This window comes from Pleurodeles waltl, chromosome 1_1 (assembly GCF_031143425.1).
Source record: "Pleurodeles waltl isolate 20211129_DDA chromosome 1_1, aPleWal1.hap1.20221129, whole genome shotgun sequence".
NCBI classification, from domain to species: domain Eukaryota; kingdom Metazoa; phylum Chordata; class Amphibia; order Caudata; family Salamandridae; genus Pleurodeles; species Pleurodeles waltl.
The window spans coordinates 408,835,911-408,859,979 of record NC_090436.1 but is presented as its reverse complement, the minus strand read 5'-3'; the positions used below and the strand labels follow the sequence as shown (position 1 = coordinate 408,859,979).

Sequence of the window (24,069 nt, the reverse complement as noted above, 5' to 3'; positions counted from 1 at the left end):
GAGCATGGGGGTGGTAGTATTGGTGGTATGTGTGCACATGCATTTTCACTGTGTAGGGTAGCAGAAAACACAGTGTGAGTGATCCAGGTTTCAGAAATGGCATTTAAGTGGAAGTGGAGAGTGCAAGTTCAAAAGGTCGGTTATAAAAACGGGACTGTTGCAGAGGAACTGGACATTCCACCAAGTGCACATTGTGGACAGCAGACACTTGTTAATGTTAAGGGGCTGCACTCTGTGCAGTCTGGTTTATGGCTTGATAAGGTTTTAGGACTTGCTACAGCATCTGAGGGAAGATACCAATGGTAATGAATAAGTTAATATAATGTCAATGAGAGGGTGTCAGAAAAGTGAGGAGTATGTTACTGAGCGTGACGAAGCAGGGCGGTGAGGAATCTGTGGTTAGAAAAATAGTATCCACTGGAAAGAACTCTACCAAATAATTTTCTTCTCATGGACACTTCTAATTGCAGATTGTGTGCCTTGAGAATATATATCAAAGCAGTACTTTCCTAGGCAGTGGGACTGCAGAATGACTCACACCAAGACTTCGCTGGAGTGGAATGAACTCCTAATCCTTCAGGAGGTTAATTTTTCACTAAAACATAGCATATTTTAATTTAGAATACTATACATCTACAGATAGTTATTTCTCATGCTGCCTTGCCCTTCTTTGAGCCCGAGAAGCCCTCAAAAAGCTGATTGTTCACCCGGTAGTCATTGGTACAATCAATATCAAAACCATGCAGTCTCTCCTCTTTCAAGGGGTGATATGGGGCAAAGAACCCTGTCAGGATGATAGCCTGTCTGACATGAAAGAATGTTGCCACTTAAGGCAGGAATGCAGTTCATGTCCTCAAAAAACCACGCCAGGAAATAATGAAGTGTGAGGTGAACAGACTGCATGTGACTAAGTTCATGCATTCTGAGTCAATGTTACGCCAATTTAGAGACAGTTTTGTTTTTAATGTTAACAGACCTAGTGGACAACTGTGCATCAGCTCAAAAGGGGTGCACGCAAGAAAGGTAAGGACTATATTTAAGCCTCATGGAAATCATGGGTTACTGGGCCCAACCATGGAAATTGTGGCCCTTTACTGCTGGGGTCCGATTTACTAGGAGTCCTGGGTGACTGGGCCAAGAATTAGCACTACAGCATGACTCAGTGGTAGTGCGGGTTGAGCAGTCCAAGGCTTTTCAGGGGGAGGAGGTGGAAGGTAAACATAGGCTTAAGACTCAAAAGGCCCACTGTGACCCCAATAATATGGCTGTCCAGTCAAATACTTACAATTGATAAGGAAAGCAGTATTTTATACTTGCTAACCGCACACTAAATAATTGACACATCAAGTCCCTCAAGACTAGCAGTTGCCTGGGCATCTTTCCCAGATGGCCTCCCCAAACCCAATAGTGATACATCCAGCACCACAGTCAGCTCTGGATGGGGTAAGTTGTGGAGCCTGCCACTGGCTCAATCTTGGTCTTGCAGCTACCACTGGAGATCTTTTGCAGTCTTCTTCGAACATTGGGTGGAATCCAAAGGGTTCCCTTGGTGTAATGCACACTGGGACTTTAAGTCTCACTGCACGGCCAGCATGTGCCATAGACGTGGTTGGTTAGCAGGATGCAGAAGACCAATAGTATCAACACCACCCTCACTAAGATTCAGGACAAAGAGTGAAACATTGTGACCACAGACAGAATGTCCTGGACACTCTACTCTGGGGGGAAATGCACAAAACTGCACCATATACAGGTTGACGGAGATTAAATCCACCATCTAAAAACAAGTCAGCTGTGGCTTCGGCACATTGTTATAAGAATGTTAGACGGTTCACCGTGGTCTGGAGGTGTTCTTGGACTGCCAGAGGCGAGGCAGCTTTTAACAACCAGTCATCCAGATAGGGAAGACTGGCTCGCCCGACCTCCAAAGATGCACTGCATCCACTTTTGTGAACACTGAGGGGCACTAGTGAGACAAAAAGGGAGCACTGGAAACTGAAATGCTTTTGGCCCATTGCAGGAAACCACCCCTTTTGGCATGGTTAGCCTCCACTTTTTGCCCGGTTTGTGACGTGCCTTCATAAACTGCACAATTGTTTTTGCACAATAGGTACACACTTTAGCATCCAATGCAAGTCCCTAGTGCATAGTACCTAGGGCGTGGGGTACTAAGGAAGGTCCCTTCCATCACAGACTGCGTGGAATGGTGCAGGCTAAATTGAAAACACAACCTGTCACACACCCCTGTGGGCCAGGTCCCCTATCACTGCATGTGCCAGGTGTAAGTCACCCCTAAAGCAGGGTGTACCATGGTCGATGTGAGGGCATATATGTACGAGCAGATATGCCCCTGCTAAGTCTCTGCCGATTCTGAGACATAGTAAATGATCAGGGAAGCCATTTTAAATGCATGTGCTGGACACTGGTCATTATGAGTTACCCAGTTCATGATGGCTTTCCTGAACCCTGGGATGTTTGGTATTAAACATCTCAGAATAATAAACTCTCACTGAATTGAGTGATGGATTTACTAATAAATGCACACAGAGGGTACCTTAGAGGTGCCCCCCTGAAAACCTACCAGCTACTATTGTGCTGTTTGACTGTTCCTGACCAGTTTATCCACCACAGACACGTTTCTGGCCCACCAGGGTGAGAAACCCAAGACAAACGGATAAGTGGCCTTCCGTCAGGCATGACTGGAGTGGAAGGTGCAGTGGGAAGCACAACTGTCAGGATAGATGGAAAAGTAGGGTGGCTTAAATGACAATACCTGCAGCTTGCTCACCCTGTGTGCAGATGTATTGGTCATAGGGAAGGCTGTTTTCACAGGAAAAAGCCTGAGAGGACACCTGTGGAGAGGCTCGAAAGGAGCACACATCAGAAATGTCAAAAGCAAATTGAGATCCTTTTGGGGCATAATGAATGGGGATGGAGGAAAAAGATGTGTAAGGCCTGTAAGGAACCTAAGGAACAATAGGGTACTTACAGAAGGTTGATCAAGGAACCTCAAATAAGCAGAAACAGCACACAAATACCCTTTGAGAGTGCCCATAGCAGAGCCCTGGAGGTGTCTTTAGCTCATTTAACACCCTCCGCAAATTTTCCAAAACCCTTATATTGAAAGTTCTGTGCTCCGGAAACGCCAAACACCCTTCTTTCTCTGTCGCTTTGCACCATTGTTTTAGCCAAAGACATGGCTGGGAAAGGATGAGGAGCAAGACCTCAGAGAGAGGGGCAGAAAGAGGGTCAACAGACTTGTCTGTGCACCATGCCACAGATTTCTTCCAAGAGGAGTATACCGTTTTGGTGGAGGGACACCTGGCTGCCAAGATTACATTGCAGACCTTGGGAGGAAGGTCAAAAGCTGTCAACTGTCACTGCTCAATCTCCATATTAGAATGCACAGAGTGGATGGGTTTGAGTGTAGAACCTTCCCCTGTTGCTGCAACAGAAACTCCTCCTAAAGGGAGTCTGATCAGAGGATCAATGGCCATGCTCTGCAGCTTGGGATGCCACAATCTGAGTCCAGTATGGAGCCACAATGATGACTTGGGCCTCTTCTTTCTTGATCTTCTTGAGAACGCTGGGCAAAGTTGTATGGGTGGAGAGGGAGTACAGGAGGCCAGAGTTCCACTAGAGATGAAGTGTCTCCAAGTGATTGCCGCCTGGGAAACTTCAACTCACAAAACTGCTGACACTGCACGTTCTCAGTAGAGGCAAACAGATCTAACCAGGGCTCTCTCCACTGCTGGAAGAGACTTTGCACCACCTCCAGATGGAGATGCCATTCATGATCCACTAGGCATTTTCGGCTGAGTTTGTCTACTCTTGAGTTCAGACAGCACGGCAGATGTTGAACCACCAGGGATATGCCCTGCTGTTCCAACCAAATCCAGAAGTGCAGAGCCTCTTGACAAAGGCTACATGACTCCGCTCTGCCCTGCTTGTTACAGTACCACATGGTGGTGGTGTTGTCTGTGAACATCTGCAACATCTTTCCCTGACAGAGGGAAGGAATGCTTTCAATGCTAGCAGGATCACACAGAGCTCCAACAGGTTGATGTAGAGTCCGGATTCCACCAGAGACCAGATGCCTCTGATCCACCCCCCCTCTCCCAAATGGCAGTCCACTCTCAGGAGTGACAACTGCCACTACTGTCAGATCTGGTTAGGAGACGAATCTGCCTCTGACCCAATTGTGGTTCATTAGCCACCACTGCAGATCTTTTGCAGTTCCCTCCGAGTTCGGGACCTTGTCAGAGAGAGTCTGATACTGCACCCACTGGAACTTCAGGTACCGTTGCAGAGCCCACATATACGATCTGGCATGTGTCACCAACAGGATGCAGGAGGCCATGAGGGCCAGCAGTTTCAGAGACATTCTCACCGAAATCCAGGAGAGTCTGAAACATTGGTACCATAGCCTGAATATCCTGAGCTCTCTGCTCGGGAGGATAAGCCCGGAACTGCACCGTGTACAGAACAGCTCCGATCAAAGGGAGCATCTGAGAGGAAGTCAGTTGTAATTTTGGCACGTTTATAGTGAATCTCAGCAAAAGCAGGCGGTCTGCCGCAGTCTGGAGGTGGGAGACGACAGCCTGGGACGAGCCCGCCTTCAACAGTCAGTCAAGACAGGGGAAGACTGAAACCCCTGATCTCTGCAGATGAGCTGAATCCACTGCCATCACCTTGGGGAACACCCAAGGAGCGCTGGTAAGGCCAAACGGGAGCATGATGAAGTGAAAGTGCTTGTGGCCTACCGTGAACCGCAAGTAATATCTGTGTGCAGGCAGGACAGGGAAATTAAATTAAGCATTGTGCAAGTCCATTGCTACCATTCGGTCTCCTGGGTCCAGGGCAGATGGAACCTGAGCCAGTGTGAGCATCTTGAACTTCTTTTTCAGGAAGAGTCCTTGTCCTTTTTGGGGACCAGAAAGTAGTGGAAATAGCAACCAAAGCCTACTTCTAGCATGGGAACCCTCTCTATGGCTCCCTTGGCCAAGAGAGCCGTAAGTTCCTCGTGGAGAAGGTTCAAATGTCTGGATCTCTTCCAAGACCTGTGACAGCACTTGCGCAACTGTATCCCACAGCGTATGGGAATAATGGCCCAAAAGACATGCAGCGTTCACGGACCGCAAGGCAAGGCTGGCGGAAGAAAATATTTCTTACCAAGTGAACCCAACCTTTAAGATTCTCTCTACGGGAGAGCGAAAGGGAATGCACCCTGGGATGTATAGGTTTGGTCCACCAAGCTCTCAGGGGTGGGGGTACATCAAGAAACTTGGGCCCCAGGTGCGGGGGGATGGCGCTGGGCAACCATCATGTTCACAGGAGCCCCTGTGCAGGTAGCCAGTAGGATGTCAGTGAAGGCCTCACTGAACGGGAGCAGGGGTTCTGAGGAGTAAGCTCTCAGTTGCAGCACATCTCAAGAGATGAGTCTTGCCACCCACTGAAGGCAGCTGAAGTTCCAAGAGCTCAGCCACCCTCCTCACCACCATAGCATAAGACGCTCCCTTCTTCCGTAGCCATGGTAGGGGAAGAAAGCATGCAAGTATATGGAGAAGCATGCAGTCCACTGGCCTCACCCAAGTCTTTACGGCGGTCCATTCCTTCATAGGGTTGGTATTCTAAAGGGACTAGCAAACCCTCCCATTCAACCCAAAAGCCATACTCATAGTAAAAGGGCACAGGATCCAGCCTAAGAGGCTAACCTCCTGCCGGCCTTGGAGTCGGCGTTGTACGACACCCATCCTGCTCGGTGTCGGAGTTGGGGATTTGAATGGGGATGGCAACGCCCGCAGGCACAGACGGCGCCGGGGAAGGTCGAGGTGGTAAGACTGGCACTGGTCTGAATCCAGGACTGGTACCCTGGGTGCCCCTTGGCACATAAACCAACAGCGTGCAACCCGAAGGTACCCTTTACGACTCCACTGGGCCCAAAGGTAGTCGGGCTCTGTAGGGCTGCCAAAAATGAGGCGCATGGCCTCATAAAACTCAGTTGGGCAGGTGTCGCTCCAGCTCCTGGAAACCCAGGAACGGCGTCTGCCCACACGCAGGTTCTGTAAAACGAGGGCTAGAGCGTTGACACTCCCTTGTCTCAACAGTCCACAGGCAATAAGTCGAAGAACTCTAACTTCTTGGATTTCTTCTCGTTGCTCTACTTACCTAATCACCCCAAGGAGTTGGACGACAACTACTGAGGACCCTGCAACTGATCCTGGGAACTTCCTCTCGACCAAAATCGCTACTTGAGCGGAGTCAAGCATTAGGCTGCCATCAGCTTCAGGGGACGCTCCCTCAAAGCTTTCGGATGTGTGGCTCGGCATTCTGAGCACGACTTTGGGTCGTGTTCAAGGCATGAAAGACACACGAGATACGGATCAGTCACATACATCACCTGATGACAGGATCCACAGAGCTTGAAGCCTGTCTTTTTGGATGACATCCTCGATTCACCAGGAGTAGAACACTCGAAAAATACTCAACATAGCAGGAAAAAGCCAATCAAAAAAGGACTGACGGGAAAGCTCTCTTCGGATCAGTCCTTGCTGGCACGGGGGAAAAAAAAAAGTGACATCAGAGTGCTGGGGTGGTGCCTATATAGGAACTGCAACGTCATATCCGGTGTGGACGACGTGACGACAGCTGAATGACACCACCTAACGGCATACAGGGGTACCGCTCACTAAAATCTTCCAGATGCAGTCTGATGCTTGGGGAGAATTCATAGGTAAGAAATTTGCAGCTTGAAGTCTGTATCCGATAAGTACAAATATTATCCACATGGAAATATAAGGACAGTTCTAGACAGTACCAGGAAAAGAAATACTTTGAGAACTACAACCATTGTACCAGTGAAAGCATTAGGTCAGGTTCGGCCAAGAGTTCCTATGGTACATGGAGAATTAAAGAATTAAAACCATTATCCTATTAAGCAAGAGAAGACATCACTGTATGAAGAATGAGCAAGGAGGTGGTGGGGGAGAGTAAAGGAGGGAGGGAGGAAAAGAGGGATGGGGAGGGAGAAAGGGGGAGAGGGAAAGTGAGGGGGGGGACGACAAAGAGGGGTGAAGGAGAGGAAGGGGAAGGGAGGGAAAGGTAGAGAAAGAACTGGTCTAGCACAGAGAGTAGCTTCATGCACAAACAGAGGCCAGACAATGCATTAAGGGGCTGAAAATGTCATTTGTGTTGTGAAACTCATAATGAGGAAAACAGACTTTTCCACAGAAGGCAGAGGCAAGCCTTCTTTGCAATCTACTCATAAATGCAGTACACTTTAAACCTGTTTTAATCCATACATTTTGTGACTGAGGTACACGTAGGGGCACATCATAAAACTACCACAAAATCCAAGAAATTCTAAATATGAAGCAATAATGAATGGCAATCAAATATGAATTAGCATCATACTGCAATTTTCTTTAACTGCATTTTGTATTCCCCAATATCTACGTCCATAATGTCATTGGCCACAAGCCCTGTTCCATCATTTTCAGCGGTTATATTTAGGTCCAGTTAAGAGAAACAATTCTTTTTAAGTGGGAGTATAAGCATACACCACATGCAAGTATGACTAAATGACAGTCACATTCTAGATCAATAGAGGGGCTGGGGCCTGTTCCTCATAGGACAACTTAAATTGAAATAATATTAACAATAAAATATTTTATCCAAAAAGTGGAACTACCTCACTCATGCTAAGGTTATTGTGAGGTACGTTTGTTGTATTATATGGTTTTTGTTTTCAGGCTTGAAATCCCTATCAAGCCCTGAAAACGTGGGATATTTAAAGACACTTATAAAAGCTTTTTTTTAACAGAACTTAATAGTACTCAGTCCACAAACCTTGTGGAGATGTAAACATGCATCAGCAGGACTGAACTTGTAAACTACAAGTTACATAGATAACTGAAAGGAACCACTATTTCCCTCTGCTATCTTCCCATGGAGCCATATAGTCCTCTGTATATGCAAGGCTTTTAGTCATCTGGAGTGAGAACATCCCTACTTCTGACCAAAACACATGTAAGAATTGTTTATGTTAAAGGAAAGAAAGGGTGAAACAACACATTGTATGGGAAACAGATAAACAGGGAAGTTTAGCAAGAAGACACAAGCTCATTGTTATAAAGTCGCTATGAAGGCAAGGGAGAGAAGGGTCAGGTGAATAGATGCACTTCTCATTCCTTGTTCCCAGGGAGGTAAAACACAATTAGTAACTCACACAGCTCCTTTAATTCCAGGCTTGATGCAGAGGCAAGTATGTTGTAAGTGTTAAATATTTGTGTACAGGGAGTTAGCTAGCATAAGACCCCAAAAACTAAGGGATGAGCAACCCAAGTGCAACTAACAATGGGCAATGATTGGAATTAGAATGTTTAGGCCTTGTTACCTTTCTTGAATAAATTGTTAATGAAATGGGCACTGGAAGATATCAGGGGATATAGACTATTCTACTGTTGCGGTATTCATCGCATAAATGTTAATTTACTACATTTGCCACATAATTTGAAACATTTGTAGATTTCACCAAATTAATTTTCTAGCCCAAATGGATAATACTGACAGAGAATGTACAGCATAACTGACGTTTTTCACCATATAATTTAAATAGCCTAAAATGTCCTCCATGCCACAAAATCCTAGTAGCCCTGACAATGTTAAAGCTCAGCAGAGTGGTTTGGGGCTATCATTATGAAGATGGAATCCACATTTCAACTCAACAGAACTGCTGTACTCATTTTATTGAACTTGGAAGCATGCAACCCTTCCATTATTGGAATCAGACGGTGAGGTGGTACACAAGATTCACATGGTGAACATGTCACAACGTCAAGCCATTTCAGCAGTTATACACTGATCTGAAGGTGTTCCATCTACTATGCCCTTGCAGGAAGGGTGGTGCTTTAGCCAACAATGTTAACAACCATCTCAAAGTGCACTCTCTTACTATAATTGACTTCCCTCACGCTGGGCTCCTCAGGTTTTACATGGCCATTTCCTCTGTTCTTACCAGTCCTGGTGTTCTCTGCTTTTACCATCCTCCAGCCTGTATTAACTTGGGAAGCTTATTGGCTAATTTTGTAACATATTTTATCAACAGCTTACACCTGTGCAGTCTGTTACTGGCCATACTAATCTCGCTGGTCACTGCCTTCACCTTAATTCTTCATCCTGTGAGCCGGTTAGCTGTGTCATCTCTGTCCAGAAGGCCTGGTCCGATCATTATCTTATGCTTTTATCTAGTATTTTCCTATCTGTCTCTACTGTCTTGGCAAAGTCCTGCCCTCCCTTGATACCAAGCTCTGAGCTGATTTAACTGACTTTGAAGGATTATAACCACTTTGGATGCCTTCCTTCATCGCTGGTCATCGCTCCTGTCTTTCGGCTCCCTGGTATAAGTCAGAGTTCAAAGGTGCCACACATCACTGCAAAAAATCAAGCATTGCTGGTGCAAAGATTACTCTGGTTCGAGTAAGGTAGTGCTGATATCTGATCTTCTGTCTGACAGGCTTTTTGTTAACTACACTTGGGCCAATTACTTCACTTATTGCATCTAAGGCAGATAATGCTAAAAAAAAAATTTAACATGCCATTTTTAAATGCTATGGCTTTAGCATATTGTAGTTGTACAGCCTTTACTTTTCAACCAGCTCAGTCCCTCTGTGATGAACTTTCTAACTACTTTTTGTAAAACTGATGGAGTCTGCAAATATTTTTAATCTTCCTTCCCTAGCTCAGCCATTTCCTTATTTCTATGGGACACTTGCCTGCTTTCCCTTCCATGCTACCTCCTCTTCAAGAGTTTGTTTTGCTTTCCCTTAACTGTATTGATGAACTTCTGTATTCTACTTACTCACACCCTTGTCAACTTCGTTTGAGTGATAGTACTTTTGCTCCTGCTCTGCATCTTTTGATACAGTCTCATCAATCGCCCAACTAAGTATGGTATTCTAGGTAAGTTACTAGCGTGGATCAGCTTGTTCTTAGTTAGCCCAGGGTGTACAACTTCCTCCCTTCAAATCAGAGCTAAAACCCAAGTCGCACTGTGTCCCTCAGGGGTCATCTTTAGCCTTACTCTTTTTAACTTCTATGTACTCCCCTTAGCCCACCTAATTCAATCCACTATGTTTTATGTCATCTGCTATATAGACTACACTCAGTTTCTAATCTCCCTTGGTGATAAATTTCGTGCCACCAAATAATTTCCAGAAATGCATCCTTGATCTTGTTGCCCGGATGGGAAATAATTTCCTCAAACAGAATACAGAGGAGACAAATTTTCATGGTAAAGGGTCTTTCTTGGCCAGTTGCTGTTTTTATCTACTCAACTAGGGTTCTTCCTCTTTGGCAGATTCTGTTCATAATCTTGGAATCCATTTTGATGAGGATCTCTCTCTTTTCACCCAAGTCCATGAGCTCTCATCAACTTTTTTTTTCCATCTTAGACTCTTCCCAAAAATCTCACCCCCTACCATTTGAATCAACGTTTGATTGTCCAAGCAGATGACGGTCTTCATCTTTTGCAATGCCCTCAAAGGATCCTGAAATGCGGCCATTCGCCTCATCTTCAAATTTCCTGGTTGTTCCATCTCAGCTTATAAAAACATTCTCCGCTGGTCTCGAGTGGTCAAGGGGATTATTTTTAAATCCCTATGCTTATTCAGCAAGACTTACCCTTGCACATGTCCAGTATACATACTTGGGTTTGCTCATTACATTTCTGAATACACTCAGAATGTTAATCGCAGCTTTTAGTTAGTTATTCTCTCAATATCCCAGCCTGGTACCAATGGTCGTGTGTTTTCTGTACTCACACTTGAACAATTGAACTCTCTTACAGCAGACCTCCGGTATAAGCCTACCCTTCTATCCTACCAAAAAACTCTTCAAAACAGCTTAAATTCGACCCTTCTCTATGTTTCTCACATCTGGTTAATCAGTTCTGTGATCTTCTCAGCATCATCAGGGCACTCATAAAAAAAAAATACAGAAAAAAAAAAAAAAAAAAAAAAAAACTATAAATTAAAATGGTCAGAAAGGCATCCAAACTGGATCATCCAAGTAATTCCAATAAGCATGACTGCTGGTATCATGTAAAGTGCACTGGTGATGAAGAAGACAGTTGCTTCACTTAGATCAGTGTCTTGGATCAACGTCTGGTAAGTCATTAAGTGCCTCAACATCAATCTGCGCAAGAGGTATGATGGTGACTATTCAGATATTGGCAAGTGACAAAGCAACTTCTGTCTTTGATGTCAATACTGTTGACCTCAACTGGGAAACTTGGAAATGGCATGAATGGTGGTGATTTGAGTGGTTTCCTCTCCTGGAACTGCCCTTCTAGCTTTCCTTTATAATAGATGGCATGGTCACAGAGGAGATCACCGTGTAGTTGTGATGAGCTCCTTATTCACCTTCTTCAAACTGATGTATTCCAGTTTCTCCGAGTGAATTGCCCCCCCCAGTCCTTCTTAATATTTGTATATTACAATTCATAGTCCTTTGTGGTACATGAGGCTGAGAGGTAGACTACGCCACAGAAGTGGTTAATGTCAGGCTGCTTCCTTTTCATCACAAGAGGGGTGCTCGTCAATAATTAAAGGCATTTTGAGGAAAAACACCACACCTTTGGGATGCTAGACAGATGGGAAAAAAGACAGAAGTGCATCAAAATATTAGAGGAAAGTTGAATTTGGCAAATAGTCAGAGAAAAACTCCCAGAAAAGGGTGACACAACCACTTGAGTGTTCACAGATCCGACTAACTCGAAGACAAAAAATTAAATCACTCTGAGAAAACAGTCATGTAAGGAATGATGGGATATTGAAGCTGGTGTCTTTCTTAAAGGAGCACACATATGTTTGGCTTTGCTACAGAACCTGCCTTTCTGACAGCATATTCCTGAATGTTTTTTTGTAGTTTTGTCCTGGGCGGCACAACAGTTTCAGGCAACTTTAGAAAATGCAGCTATAAAGTTTTGTTATATTGGAAAAATCTGCCTTTTCAGGACAGACAGAAAATGTTCCACAGTCCCAGCATGTATGTGGGATTAGTCTAACATTTATGACCATGACAGAAGATTGCAAAACACAGGTAGTTTTAATGGGTGCTGTGGCCATGGATTGTCGAAGTGGGGTAACATGACTTTATGGAGATTGGAATCTGCAGGAAACGAAATATGAAGTCATTCAGCAGTGGAAATTACTGCTTTAGTCAATGAACTCCAGGTCAGTTGATGCATCACTTAATACTGAAAAGGCTTGGGAGACTTAACAAAAACACCCACCCTCACCTGAAGCAATTTAATTAACCTCAGGCCAATTTTTGGTTACAGTAGTACAGTCAGTGGTTGCTTCTCAAACCACTAAACACATAGATCAGTGGTTCCCGACCATTTGACTTCTGTTGACCCCCACTTTATTATTACTGCAATCCGGGGAACAAGCATTCATTGAACAAATACACAAATAACACATTTTATTTAATTTGCAAACAAATAGAATTTTAATAGGAAGGTTGGAGCTTTTCTAAATTTAATTGAAGCCACACATCATCCATATTATATTGTGTTTGATGCACCTGCACAGCTCCCAAGAATCAACCTGAGCATACTAATTTACTTTACAGCCACCGTTTACAAATTCCTTGACATTTACAATACGTTTAAACATTTTCAATTATAGTTTTTGCCACTTTATATACACTTTATTAATCTATTAATATTATTTAATTTTCTAAGCAGTTGCAGACTCCCTGAAGAGGCTTTGCGGACACCCTCAAGTCCTTGGACCACAGGTTGGGAACCACTGACATAGATGAAAACTAGTTGAGCACCTGGTAATCGGGATTCAGATAGGATAAAATAGCCCTTTTACTTACATCGAGGATCAATAAAAAAAAATATATATATATATCTTACTGGAATTAGGCATATAAGGAAAAGTGGAAAAACTCCAGGACAAAAGGCATGGACATCTGTTTATGGCAATTTAAACATATTCAAGACAACCATAAAGAAAATAGCCTCTCTGGGATTAAAAGGGTCTCCCATAGGGCACAACCTCAATCTGATTTGGCTACATAACTCACTAACACTAGAGCTGAATTGAGGTTGCTTTGTACATTAGACAGATCAACTAATGAACTTCTAATGTCAATATTTTTTAAACTATCTAAAAAATGTATACATACCGTTTGCTACATATGTGATCTTGCACTGGATATTATCCCTGCTTATTTCCCGATTAGCTTCTGGTGGGCTTACAAGCGTTTGGCAAATCAAAGCAATGTTGATTTTGGCACGAACGCATCTGCTACTAAGCTGCAAGAGAATTGGAGTATTATTAGATAAGCAAAACAACAGTAAAAAGTGAATTATTATTAATTATTAAGATTAAAATGTAAATGTTTTCTAAGTACAAACGTGTTTTGAGCGTGGGAGAAAAATACACCAAAATAATTTAACAAAATGGCACTAGAGACATATTGGAGAAGGAACTAAGAAGAACAAGTTAACAACCTTGGATAAAGCTCTTTATGGTAGATATTCCAACTGCAGACTCCTCACCTTCAGAATATCTCCGACGCGCAAGACTGGTTACAGAAATTTTCACAGCAGTGCCATTGTGTGCCGCCATATGGCACCTTGCAGCTCTGCACTAACTTCATTTCACCCCATAAGTGACTGAGCAGAGCTGCATAAAAGCATAAACCCTGCACACTGGTGTCTGTTTCTTGCTTGACTCTTTCTGCACTTTCAGAGGCAGTGCAGAAACAACTGGAGGAATCAGTAAGCAGATTTCTAACTTGAGACCTGTTCAGATTGTGAGAAGAGATCACTCCACAGAACAGCAAGATCGTAGGACAGGGAAGAATCTGCAGTTCGGTAGCGCATCCATCAGAAAGAGAGTTAGTTTCTTGAAGGTAAGTAACAAGTTCTTCTGAGGGATGCTTCTAACCACATCTTCCTCACCTTTAGAATACAAATCAGAGCAGTACCTCCAAAGGTGGAAAATATACAGTCCCCGGGGTAAATGGACTTCATAGATGGACCTGCTCTGCATAGACTGTAAAGTAGTCCCTCCATGAAAGCGGTGGCTAGCCTGTAGGAGTTGCAGTTGACTGAAAAAGTGTTCGTGGCACAGCCTGACCTACATTAGCTTGTGGCGTGCTAGCACATCCACATAATAGTGTTTTTTAAATGTTGTGGTGTTGACCATGTAGCTGCCTTACAGATGTTAGCTATAGGAATGTTTCTAAGGAAGGCCATGGTAGCTCCTTTCTTACTAACGGAATGTGGCCATGGGATAACAGGTAAATGGTCTGTCTCAGAGACTTAGTTGCAAATTACCTACCTTAGAGTTTTCCCAAGGCGGCATAGTGGATCTGGAGAATTTTCCTAGAGCTGTACCCCTGCATGCCGTCAGGAGGTATCAGTTGATTCCACGTCCGTCGTAGTTGCTGTGAGGACGTTGCGGTTGTACTTAAGAGCCATCCCGGCGCGCTGAAGATCGTTCTTTTCTATCAACACCTTGTGCAGGTCTGGAGAGAGCAACCCTGGTCATTTTCTGACTGAATTAGACTTTTTTGTTGGCTCTTTTGATGAATTTGGTGCGTCGAGAGGATGTCACGTAAGATCGGATTCAAGCCTTGCAACGCCTGTCACTGAATGATGTCTGTGACAGACCCTCACCTGGTTTGTTTGTGGGGTCTGGAGCACGACCCGAAGTCGTGCTCCGTGTGCCGGGCCATGAACCCAAAGGCTTTGAGGGAGCAGCCCCGGGCTACGGCTCCGTCCCTTAGCCTAGCGACTGCCCCTCGACCACCACAGTCCGCTTTTCGGCCCTTTCTTGACCACGGAAGGGGCTCCCTGCCGTGTGCTTACCTTGCCAGCCACAGAGCTGTGCATGCTTCCCAGCCACTGCGTGGCCATGGACCCGGAATCCCACTGGCTCCTGGGACAGGGAACCAGCCCAGTCTACCCCCACCCCTGCCTCAGCCTCCAAGCCTTCCTAGCCCGTCCCTCCCATTTCAAAGAAGTTGGAGGCAGGGTTCGCCATCACCTGACCCACTGGAATCCATCACGACAGACAGGTGGGTTTTGCAAATAGTCCAAAGGGGCTACTCCCTCCCCTTCGAGACTACTCCTCTGACAAAGCCTCCATCCTACGGCCCCTTACTGGAGGATCATCTGGCAATTTTCCAAAAGGAAGTTGCAGCACTCTTGGACAAGGGAGCCATAGAGTGGGTTCCTGCGCCAAAAGTAGGATGTGGCTGCTATTCCTGCTACATTCTGGGGCCCAAAAAAGGACAAGTGCCTACGTCCTATCTTAAACCTTTGGGCCCTCAATCTCTTCCTCAAGAAGAAGTTCAAAATGCTCACTGTGGCTCAGATCCTGTCTGCCTTGGACCCAGAAGATTGGGTGGCAGCATTGAACATGCAGGACGCTTACTTCCATATACCCATCCTGCCTGCCCACAGGCGCTACTTACGGTTCATGGTAGGCCATGAGCACTTTCAATTTATTGTGCTCCCCTTTGGCCTTACAAACGCCCCTCGGGTGTTCACGAATGGGATGGCAGTGGTCATAGCTTATCTGCAAAGGTTATGGGTTTCAGTCTTCCCCTACCTCGATGACTGGACTTTGAAGGCGAACATGCCCCAGAAAGTTACCTCCCACCTTCAGACTACAGTGAACCTTCTGCACTAACTGGGATTCAGTATAAAAATGCCCAGGTCATACCAGACTCCTCTTCAGACGCTCCCTTTAATCAGAGCTGTTCTGGACAGTTCAATTTTGGGCCTATCCTCCTGAAAAGCGAGTCCAGGATATTCAGGCTATGATTCTGCGGTTTCAGCCTGTCCTGGATTTCGGTGAGAATGACTGAGGCTGCTGGGCCTCATGGCCTCCTGCATCCTGTTGGTCACACATGCCAGGTAGCATATGTGGGCTCTGCAGTGGAACCTCTAGTTCCAATGGAAGCAGCATCGGTGGAATCTCTCCGACACAGTCCAGATCTCGGAGGGAACTGCAAAAGATCTGCAGTGGTGGCTATCAAATCCTCACTGGGACAAAGGCAGATCCCTCTCCCTTTCCCAAACAGATCACAGCAGTGACAGATGTGTCACCTCTGGGATGGGGTGGCCACATGGAAAAGGTGGCGATCAGAGGTCTCTGGCGGCGTCCAGACTCCACATCACCCTTTTGGAGCTCTCGGTGATCAGGCTTGCATTGAAGGCCTTCCTTCCCTCTTTAAAAAGGGAAAGTGATGCAGTTGTTCACAAACACTACAGCCATGTGGTACTGCAACAAGCAGGGTAGAGTGGGGTCGTGGAACCTCAGTCAGGAGGCGCTACGCCTCTGGACGTGGCTGGAACATCAGGGCATCACCCTGGTGGCTCAACATATGGCGGGCTCACTGAACGCCTGAGCAGACTAACTCAGCTGTCAATGCATAGTCCCGGGAGTGACAAGCCCTTTTTCAGCAACGGGGAGAGCCTTGGTTAGATCTGTTCGCCTCTGCAGAGAACACACAATGTCAGCTGTTTTGCGCGTCGGAGTTTCCAATGCGGCACTGCCTCGGCAATGCTTTTCATCTCAAGTGGAACTCAGGCCTCCTTTACGCCTTCTCACCGATACCACTTGTGTTCAGGGTTCTGAAGTAGATCAAGAACGACTGGGCACAAGTAATCATTGTGGCTCTAGACTGGGCTCGAACAGTCTTGACTCCAGAGCTACAGAGCATGGCTACGAATCCTTCGATCAGATTGTCCATTTGTGGTGGGGGTGGGGGATTTTCTGTCGCAGCAGTAGGGGGCTGTTTTCCACCCGAACCTGTCCAGTCTTCACCTACATGCGTGGAGATTGAACGGCGACAGTTGACAGCTTTCGACCTTCCGCCCTTTAGTCTGATGTTATCTTGGCAGCCAGGTATTCCTCCACCAAAATGGTATACGTCTGTCGTTGACATACATTTGTGGCATGGTGTGACAACAAGTCTGTTCACCCCCTTTCTGCACCTCTCTCTAAAGTTCTCTTGTTCATACTATCTTTCGCCCAGCAGGGCTCTGCTTTGCGCACACTTAAAGGTTATCTGTTGGCCATCTCGGCCTTTCTTAGACTGCCAGACCAACCTTCCTTATTCAAATCTCCCATGGTTGGAAGGTTCTTGAAGAACCTTACCCATTTGTTTCCTTCAACTCTGTTCATTATGACCCAATGGAACTTGAACCTAGTCTTAACTTCTCATGTGTGCCTCTTTTGAGCCAATGCACAATTGTCCCTTGCGGCACTTGACCCGCTCGCAGGGTGAGTGAGCTTCAAGCTCTATCTTCTAAACCACAAATTCGGTCTGTCCATCCTGACAAAGTTATGCTTCGTACAAGAGCCTCGTTCCTTTCTAAAGTTGTTACTCCTTTTCGAGTAGGCCAATACATCACCTTGTCTACTTTTTACACACCCCCACATCCCACATTTGGATCAGGAGAAAGAGCTACCAAAAATTATTTCCGCCAAATATACTAGTATAAGACGTGATAGTTTGGGAGCCAAGCTGAAGAAACTCGAATTACAGACTACCACCCTAAGGAAGGTACTAAACAAGCACAAGAGGGTTCTCAGAAGCGCTGGGATAAGCAGAAACAATTTAAAGAAAGACGAAATCAAAGAGCAGATTCTCCACATCCGGGGAACTCCGAAAGGAGATACACTCTCAGAAATAGAGAAAGTATAAAAGCTCCTGACAGATATACTGATTCACATCCCTCTCGTTCCTTTCAGGACGCACCGGATAGACGTAGCGAGAGAGGGGGCCATCCTGATCGACATCCTGAATATGTGAAACAGAAGAAAGACTCACCACAGTCTTCAGACAAAAAAGAAAGGTCCCCACAACAAAAGCCACAGTTTAAAAAGAAAAAGGTAGCAGCACAGTCAATTAAAAATGCCAGTACAATTGAGAACATTGCTGAAGAACAAGACGTGGGCAGTGACACTGTTAGACAGCGCAGGAGAGGACACGATATGACGCCAGAGTCGGAAAGATCTGGATGCGACAGCAACTAGCAATTTCATTGTAGTTGAAACTGCGTACGGCTGCGTTCTCCCACCCGACAGGGTTTATGATTTAAGTATTCAAATTGAGGGAAACGTAGAGCGCACCATTGGTGTAATGTTCTGGGATGAACTTAGTTGTGATATCCTGGTGGCCGAAAGGGACTGACCACCTGAGCACGTCCGTAAGCTCCCACGTGAGGAAGATGTCATTTTGCCTTCTTTCTCGGATCTTGTTCCAGAAGCGGTAAGACAAGCCTACACTGCCAATTGGGCTTTAGCACAGGCACCTGTGTTGTATTGCAATCATGTAGGTTGGGACAAGTACTCTCCTTGTCATGTAATACCTATCAGGTCTGCACCCCAACCTCAGCCACAATATCCTGTTAAACATGAAGCAAAATCTCCAGTGAGGGAGATCCTCACTCAGCTCGAGTACCAGGGAGTAATTGAGCCCTGTCTCTCTCAAATGAACAATCAGTTATTCCCTGTTGTAAAACCAGACCATTCCTACAGATTAGTCCTAGATTACAGACACTTACACACGCGATACAAAATTCACATAGCACAGCACTAGTTAACAACAGAGTGCGTAATAAAATACAAAACAATGTTGGATATTTCCAACAGGTTTTTCTGCCAAAACTTAGCACAAGAAAGTCGGGACCTGAGTGTATGTTCATTTGGCTCACAGTAACACTTCTGCCGTTTGCCCTACGGTTATAAGAACAGCCCAGGGCTGTTCTCAGCCCGTGTAACATCAATATTACATGATATTGATCCAGAGTCGTTGTCCTATGTGGATGACATCTATCTCACAGATGACTACCTCAACATTCATCTTGCCAGAGTTGATCAGATCGTTTTAGGATTCTCAGCCCTTGGCTACCAATTCAATTTTAGAAAAACTAAAACAGCCTTTCTTAGCATACGGTTCCTGGGATATGAGCTATCAAACTAGGGGAAGAGCCTGGCCCGCACTTTCTAGAGAAATGTGCACAACTGCACCCACCTAACAGTCTCAAGAAACTACAGTTGTTACTTGGTTTCTTTAATTTTGGCAGAACATACATTCCTGACTATGCACAACGTATCAAGCCACTTTATGACTTAATACACCCAGATATTTCTAGAAGACACTGGACAGTTGAACACACATGCATCCTTAGGGAATTGCAGCATGACATGCTAGAAGCCAAAAACCTGCACACACGTGACAACAAAACAAATTTGGTCAGCAGAATAATTGCTGGTGCCATTGGGTTTCCTTACGTCACCTTTAATGAGGGAGACACAGTGCCCATAGCATATAAATCACATTTACACTCCAATGCAGAACAACGTTTTGCACCCACAGAAAAAAAGTTCTAACTGAAGTTCAAACGGCTGTCATTAAGGTGGGGCCACTTGCCCAAGGGAAACACATCATCGTTGTTAACCCCGTGCCAGCCTTAGAGGCAGTCACCAAAGCAAGCGTTCCTAAAGCTAAAGCATTACATCCATTTGGATAATGAAATTCCGACTGCCGTGAAGGCTTCGGCTGAAGGCAAGTCGCTTCCAAAAGTATACCCTACAGAATATTCTTACCACATCAATGCACAGAATGTTGCCAACGCAACAATTCCTGGAGTTGGAGATCGAGCGATCCCCAACGAAGACCAGAGATTAGATCGAATAAAAGCAGCGCATGAGGGCGTCGCTTCTGCACATGCTGGTATCTCGGTCACAGTAACACTCTTACGGAAATGTTTCTGGTGGCCAGGTCTATACAAACAGACAAAACAATACATCCTTTGTTGTGACATTTACCAGCAAATAAAGGGCTCTAATATCAAACGCCTACCGCAGTCATCCCTCTTAGTGTCCAGCAGGCTACTACAATGTGTGTATCTGGACCATTGCGGTCCACTCCAACCAGATGGTGAATAAAAATACATCTTAGTAGCTGTAGATTCTTGTTCTAGATTCCTGTGGGTATGGCCTCAGTGGTCAGATGGCGCTCGAACCGTTATAAAAGACTTGCTGATCTTTATCGGTACATATGCGGTTGCAGCATTCCATTCGGACCAGGGCCCTGCATTTGCCTCCAAGGCATTCAGGGACACCATGGGGACGATGTGTGTTGGAACTCCATTACTCCTCATCATACCATCCAGAGGGAAATTCGGTTGTGGAGAGGCGGAACCGTGATCTAAAGCAGTCCTTTACAGCTAGAGTACTAGGTTTTGGGCGTAGTTGGCTTCATCACCTATATGGGGTCCAGAGAGCACTGACCAATCTGCCAAGACAGTCCTACTTATGATGTTCTCTTTGGGATACCTAGGTATGTCCCAGATTTTGATGGCCCTCGTTTGGTGGCAGCAGACACACCTTTTGACATAAATGAACGTCTCACTGTCTTACAGGAGCTTCAGCAATTTCATGATAATAAATTATCCACCAGTGCCTCCACCTTAGGAATAAGGGATTTACCAACAACTTTCACTGGCTGAATTCCTAAGGTTGGGGATCTGGTTTGTGAGAAGATCACTGTGAAGAAGGAATTCGGTCCATCCTATAGAGCACCAGTCCCAGTCCTGGGAGTACAAGGTACCAGAACTGTCATCTTACCACCACTACCTGGTTCCAAAGCAAACAGATTCATTTCCATTGATGACGTCAAAGCTCATCATGTGGCTGATCCTGCACAGTAGACCCAGAGGTCCCTTGGGTAGTTCCCGATCCAACAGGACATACACCTCTTCAAAGTAGAATTAACAACAATACTTCAGACTATATAACAATGTCCAACGATACTACAAATACCTCCTCAACCTTGGGGAGGGCGGAAAAGGAGCTTTTACTGATTCCAGTTACCACTCCAATGACAGCACCTGTCCAAGATTTGGCTGTTTTTCACACCAACACTACACAGACTGATGACACCGTCTACTATGAACCTCCACGTGAAGTGGATCCATCCACCAGTAATGAATCTGCTCCCGCGTTTGGACAGACTGCCTCTGATTATTTCATCAACATTGGTGACTTTTCTTCAGACTCATCCAATCCAGTGATTGAAAATGTATCAGAGACACGTAAGCTGTACCTATGGCTTAAAAATAACCATTTAATACAACCATGGAACTGTTTATGGTTCTACTTGACATTTTTTGCATTGTTTTTATGGATTGATTTTGTGACTGTTTTCTTTTTGCTTATAAATGGTCATTACCTTCCTGAACGCTCCTCAGTTGAGCTTGTGGATGAAGTCTTAACTCCATATCATTCCTCACATAAGATCCGAAGAGACTTGTCCCTTGTGAACATTTCAGCTGTGCCAATTCCTGATGGTATTGTGTGGGACAATGTTCCATTTGATATCTACAGGCCTACTGATGTCATTCAAATTCCATATGTATTTAAAATGACTGACAGATGTAATTACACCGGGTGTTGTATCTGATGATTGGTATGTCCAGACAGTTGATTCTATGTTAACTGAAATGAAGGACTATGCAGTGTTTGAAAGTGATGATATTTATAGACCTACAATGAATTATGGGGAAATGTTCTGTTATAATAACTGGGGACATTACTACCTGCACCGTACCACTCGACATAAACTAGTACTTAACTACACACAGTGGGAACACTGTTCGATACTACCAGTGGGGAGCCCAAAACACTATTTAGATAAGTTCACTTATTTTAGTGAGCATGACACGAACAAATTCAGCGTCAAACTATTTCAAATGACCTCTTTAAAAAATTAGGAAAATTTTGCTAACTGATACAAAGCTGGTGTATTCAGATTCCTTTGTTCCCATCTTGCAGTTGAGGGTTACAAATACTGGAAGAACACAACCGATTTAAAAAGTGTATGGGGACACAAGATTGGCAAATACAGGGTAGGGAAGCTTTATTTAGAGCAAGCCCGATTCCTGTGCCAATGATCTTTTTAAATGACACCATTCAACAGACATCCTGTTGGGGTTAGCAAAAATAAAAGAAATGAACATGCCCAGTATCCCACACCGGTGAAGTTTAAGGACTGGCAATTCTTCCTGAATGACACAGAGGAAGAGACAGATGCAAAGGTTCAGGCTGGTACCTATAATTCTTCACTTTCCAGTCCCGCCGGGTGGTTGATTTGGTCAATAGACACCAATGGATGTCAGGCACGTTTTTTGAATTGCTCAGGGGGTTTTAAGATTAGCCGGCCAGACCCTTGCTCCGTCTTGGGTCAACACACTGTTATAGTTACAACATACAGTGAGGGTAAACTGTGCCAACAATAGATGCAGTCTAACACATTAGAATCAGTTAAAGAACATCTTTTAACACTTTTTCTGAACATGTAGACTTGCAGGACCTTTTGCTAGGTCCTAGAAAGCCACGCTCTAAAAGATTCACATTTGCTATGTATAATGAGATCTGGAAGCTTTCTCAGATTGAAGCTGCTGCGCGCTTAAGGCAAATAGATAGGGAAAAATTTAGAAAAGGCTTTAGCTGTTGTCGATAATGGCATGAATACTCTGTCCAACAGGATTTACTCCCTGACAAACAGTGTTGTCTGCAACAGGTTTCATTCAGACAGACCTGTCCCGTTTATATCATGGACAAAGTCAGCTGCGTTCCATCATGCAGTTAGGTTGGACGTTAGACATTGAAAAATGGCCGAATTCTATGGAAATACATTAACGGTAGTGAATTGTTCACTGCTTTTAATTTATCCAGGGAACAGCAGACAATGACTAAAAGGGAAGTGAGTTTCACCATGCTTCACATAGAGAAGTTAGAAAAGTTGCCTTTCACAGTTGCAGACAGACCTTCAACAGTATGGCTCCTACATAGCATTATTAATATGCCCATTTCCACTTTTCGTTTTTCGAAATACCTGTAACATCTTGCCGTGGGCAGGTATTAGCGACTAGGCGATAGCTATATTAAAGAGTGGGAGTTGCCCTTTGATTATAAATGTCTGAACGGCAAAACAGAGGTCTTTCTTAGCGGAAGTGAATGTGAGACTACTGTTGGTCATTCAATGATCTGCAAGCAGGTGTCCCTTCATGGCATTTGGAATGCGGGGGTTGCAAACTTGGCCTGTTTTCTAAAGGGTACTCCCGTCCCTTTGATTTGACCAGCATTTCATGTACTTTCGAATGGAAGTTATGTGGAGCTGAGCGACCAAAGCTGTTGCAGTACACGACCAGGAATTGCCTACGCATTTTCGGTCTCTAAGGATGTTACGTGTTGTTGACACGTTTTATTTCCCCCGACACTGGAGATAAGAGTATCCGAAATGTGGCCTCACATTGATACTGCTAATGTAAAGTATGACAAGCTGAGCAGACTAAAGGTGTTACTGTTTCAAAAACAAGTCACGTTGACATCAGCTAGAGAAACTTAGGCTCTCCAGAAAGCGAGATCATAAGCCGAGATACAATCCCTATTAAATACCAACTTCCCCAAGCAATTTGGAGAGCTGGTATCCAGAATTCAAGGCCTCGAGCATTGCTAGGATTGTCCATTTCTTTAAGGCTGTTGGGTCTGGATTCGTGTCCATCTTCCAGACTGTCTTCGGAGTCACTCCATCGGCCATCCATTCACTCTTCTCAAGTGTGTTTGGCGGCTTTCCTAATATTTCGACATTGATTGGCAGAATACTGCTGCTATTTCTTCTGATTCGCAGTGGATGTGTCTTTCCAGCTACGCAAAGCAACAGAGCCGCTGCCATCAGCTCAACTGTGTCGTGAACGCATGGTTCAGATCTTCGATGCTTCCTCACTGGTTGAATTAGAGCATGATTGGTCATTGTCATTCCGACCACTCCGATGGTGCGTGCAACCAGTCTTTCGCTGCGTATAGTGCCTCTTCAAACACTTGCCTACACTCCGTCTTGCTGTTACGCCAGTGCCTCCTGAAGAACTGCTAATGTCCCCGATGAGGGTCCATTCACAGTCTTGCCCCCTGAGACTAAGGCTGATTCATGAGGCCACTTATGAGCCTTCCTTGCTGAACGAGTTGG

At 44.9% G+C, this 24,069-nt stretch overlaps 1 protein-coding gene across 1 annotated transcript in view; it reads right to left on the bottom strand.

The window, feature by feature from the left end:
- The window catches only part of CERT1 (ceramide transporter 1), a 592,287-nt gene that overhangs the window by 72,537 nt on the left and 495,681 nt on the right, over positions 1 to 24,069 (bottom strand). The window contains exon 15 of the mRNA XM_069223744.1: positions 13,198 to 13,327. Coding sequence (XP_069079845.1) covers positions 13,198 to 13,327 — 130 coding nt within the window. The remainder of the gene's footprint in view (positions 1 to 13,197; positions 13,328 to 24,069) is intronic.